At 36.1% G+C, this 3,977-nt stretch overlaps 1 protein-coding gene across 2 annotated transcripts in view; it reads left to right on the forward strand.

Moving 5' to 3' along the window:
• robo4 (roundabout, axon guidance receptor, homolog 4 (Drosophila)) overlaps window positions 1-3,404 on the forward strand; it is a 61,729-nt gene extending 58,325 nt beyond the window's left edge. For both annotated transcript variants that reach the window (XM_017440013.3, XM_037979197.1), the window contains exon 19: window positions 1,674-3,404. In XM_017440013.3, coding sequence (XP_017295502.1) covers window positions 1,674-1,828 — 155 coding nt within the window. In that variant the 3' untranslated portion in view covers window positions 1,829-3,404. The remainder of the gene's footprint in view (window positions 1-1,673) is intronic.
• The last annotated feature ends 573 nt before the right edge of the window (window positions 3,405-3,977 follow it).

Below are 3,977 nucleotides of genomic sequence, written 5' to 3' on the forward strand. Positions count from 1 at the left end.
CTCGATTTACCGGTCGATCTACGTTCCTACCCTCATCTATGGTCACGAGCTTTGGGTAGTGACCGAAAGAATGAGATCGCAAATACAATGAAATGAGTTTCCTCCGCAGGGTGTCTGGGCTCTCCCTTAGAGATAGGGTGAGAAGCTCGGTCATCCGGGAGGGACTCAGAGTAGAGCCGCTGCTCCTCCACATCGAGAGGAGCCAGTTGAGGTGGCTCGGGCATTTGATTAGGATGCCTCCTGGACTCCTGGCTGGGGAGAGGGAAGTCTGGGTTTCCCTGCTTAGGCTGCGACCCGACCCCGGATAAGAGGAAGAAGAAGATGGACGGATGGATGGATGGGAGTCATCCTCAACCACAGAGTAAAAAACAGAGAGGGAGCACTCGTCACGTGATTATGACTCAATAGACAATCATCACCATTTTCAAAACCAAGTTGGAAATAAAATGGCGCTCTACTAATATGGAACAAATTTATTTAACCTGGAGACATAGCCCGCTGACATACAAGAAAATACTTTGTAAAGTTAGAACTGTATATCATTCACCTTTAATAGAGGAGAACAAGAACAGCCATCCTCAGATATCTGAATAAATGGCATCAGACTCGGGTATCAGAAAAAATAGCGTCAGGTATCCAGAAGCAAATGCAGAATAATCGAGCTGTTTATATTGTCATAAAATATTTTACTAATCTTAATAAATGACTCTCCAAAATCTAAGGTTTGTAGTATCTTTATAATAAAGGAGTGCTCAATTGAGTGAAATGCCTTATAAAAGTCATGGAAAATCATCAAAGCATTGGAAATAATAAAATTGGTATAATTAATTAAATTTAACAGCAGTTTATGATTAGAGCTAATGTGATGTTTGGGTATAAATCCACTTTGGTTTTCACTTCTAAAAAACTTTTCAGTCGCTTAGCATAAACCAGTGCCAAGGTTTTATTATCAATATTTAAAAGTGAAACTGGTCTCCAATTTTCTATTTTTAAAGAATCTTTGTCTGCCTTAGGTATCAGAGTTATCAGAGCCTGTTACATGGTTGTTGTCATTTCTTGCTTACTTTTACAATTCTTAAACATTAGTAAGAGATGAGCTCTGATTACACCTTTAAAGTCAAATGGATTAAAAATGTTTGGAGATGCCAGAATCTTTATGGAATTTTATTCCACACAACATGTTTAAAATTGTAGGAGCTTTAAAATTTTAGCTAAGTTGCAACTTCATTGTAACTAAGTTGACAATAAAACTCAAAGTTTTATCAACAGGCATTACTCTGATGGAAATTGTGTCACACACACACACTCTTTGTGGAATATTGATTGTGTTTGTGCTGATATCAGTTAGCTTTCTATTTGTGTTTGTAACAATGAAGATAAATAGTTTTTATCTGTGTGACTGACAACCTATATGTTTTTACATTTCCAATTTAAAAGAATAGTTTTCTTGGCGATAGGAAAATAAAAAATAGATTTTTAAAATTAGTTGTAACTTTGTCTACTTCTTTGTAACTGCTGATGAAACAGAGAAAGACCCTACAGCTCAACATGGTTCAAAGGTTTTCAGTTACATTGATCAGCTGTGCATTGTGTGTCTGATAATCCCATCCTGAGCATCTCTTTTTGAGTGATGTGACACTTAACAATGAAACATTGTCTTGTTCTGTGTTCAGACTTCTCCCCACCTCCCTCCCCCCTCAGCACCTTGTACCCAGACGATGAGGCGTTTGGGGAGCTGGAACCTGCTCCTGCGTGGGACTGGAGCATAGCCTGGATGGAGGAAATGGACGCCCAGTACAGAGCCCACTATCCCAGCAGAAACACTTAGAAGCTTTACTAAGACAGTGAAAGAAACAACAGAGACCTTTTGGATGATTTTGACTGGTTTACTGGTTCACTTTGAAAACTGTTTGGAGATGTAAATAGTTTATAGTCTCAATATTTTTCCACTCCTGCCTCTGAAATGTAATTAGAGGCATTTCCTTTACACCTTTACGAGATGCACATTTGATTTTGTCCGGAGTAGTTTTCTTGTTTTACTTCATTGCAATCCAGTTACTGTCTTTAAAATGAAGTAGTTTTTTTTCTGTATCTCCTACAGCGTATCCTTTCCTTTCTCTGAAAAAAGCATGAGTTTGTTCCCTTTGGATGTTCTCACCTGGTAGGTTCTGAACTACACAGAAGGGCTTCAGAACGTATTCAGACTTCCTTCATGTTTTTATGTTACGTTGCAAGCTTGATGCTACAATCATTTAAACTCAGTTTTCCTTCTGACACAGTACGTTTATTCACCTTGATTGGAGTCCACCTGTATTGTAATTGATGGGCAAGATTCCTTAGATCTCAGTGGCTCTATTTTTCTTACATGGAGCAAGTTTGAAACAAACAAGACTCTTCTAGGGTCTGGCTTGTACGTTTATATTGATCAGACGTAATGTGCAGAATTTTTTTTAAAAAGTTTTTTAGTGAATTCTGCATACTTTCCAAATCAATTATTCTCTTGTTCTTTTGGTGTTCTTCTACATGGGGATCATATATTAGTGTATTATTATAATATCTTTTTTTAACATTTGTTTGAGTTTTAGAAAGTTTACATAATTCTGAAATTTAGAATGGTGTTAGTAGAACAAATGCATGTATTTGGAGCAAATACCTAATTTTTTCACTTTATATTACTGACGTTTTAAGTGTTTTATCTATCTAAAATTAATGCTTTCTTCTTTGCAAACGTGTTCACTAATGATATCAGAAAACAACATTTTATAAGAAGATACTATATATATTTTGTACTCTTAACAATAAATTGATTTTACAGTTTAAATAAATGGAAAAAGTGGTGCTTAATCTAGTGTTGGCACACAAATAAATGTTTAAAACAAAATAAACAAGAAGCACATTCAGTCATTAAAACGCATAAATTCATTCAGCACATAGTCATTTAACCTGCAGGGGGCAGTGATATGTGTGTGTGTGTGTGGTCATATCATGGCGACCAAAAACCTTGTCCCCATAAGGAAGATGGGTTTAAATTACTATATAAAGCATTCTATGGGTGCTGGTGAAGTTTCAGGCATTGGCCCATAGCACATGATTTTCTGTTCATTTGTGTTAAGGTGTGTGTACAAATACTGCCCCCTTATAGTTTCAGATACCACCTTCTTCCTGGTCCCCAAGAAGAAGGATTTGGCAAGAACTTGAAATTATTAGTTTTGAAAGACAATATCAACTTGAAAGACAAAATGCAAAACTCCATTTGAAAATGGACATTTTTCTATGAATTTGGACTCCAGTGATTCATTACTTAGATGTTTGATTCTGGAGAAATACCCACTGTCAAGAACTGATCGTATGTATGTATATTGTGTGTTCTTGTGTGTATTGATCTTTAATAAAAGTTTTAAAAAGACAAATATGGAGTTCATTGTGTGAATTTATTAATAAAGCAGTATAAAACTTATGCAGAGTGCATAAAAAACACTATCATCATAAAAACATCAAGTATACAGTAAAACCATTCAGCAAAATCATCAAGCAAATACACATGAAAATCATCAAAATCATCTAGAAAATATCAATTCATCAAATTCAAAGGGACCATCAAGCAAAATATCATCAAACAAATATTGTTCAAAAATACTGATTAATGTTCCACTTACTACTAATCTAGGCAGCTCTAAACAGGTGGGCTTTTAGCCTTGATTTAAAGGAACTGTGTTTCAGCTGTTTTGCAGTTTTCTGGAAGTTTGTTCCAGATTTGTGGTGCATAGAAGCTGAATGCTGCTTCTCCATGTTTGGTTCTGGTTCTGGGGATGCAGAGTAGACCAGAACCAGAAGACCTGAGTGTTCTGGAAGGTTGATACAACAACAGCAGATCTTTAATGTATTGTGGTGCTAAACCGTTCAGTGATTTATAAACTAACAACATTATTTTAAAGTCTATTCTCTGAGCTCCAGGGAGCCAGTGTAGGGACTTTAAA

This window comes from Kryptolebias marmoratus, linkage group LG13 (assembly GCF_001649575.2).
Source record: "Kryptolebias marmoratus isolate JLee-2015 linkage group LG13, ASM164957v2, whole genome shotgun sequence".
Classification (NCBI taxonomy): domain Eukaryota; kingdom Metazoa; phylum Chordata; class Actinopteri; order Cyprinodontiformes; family Rivulidae; genus Kryptolebias; species Kryptolebias marmoratus.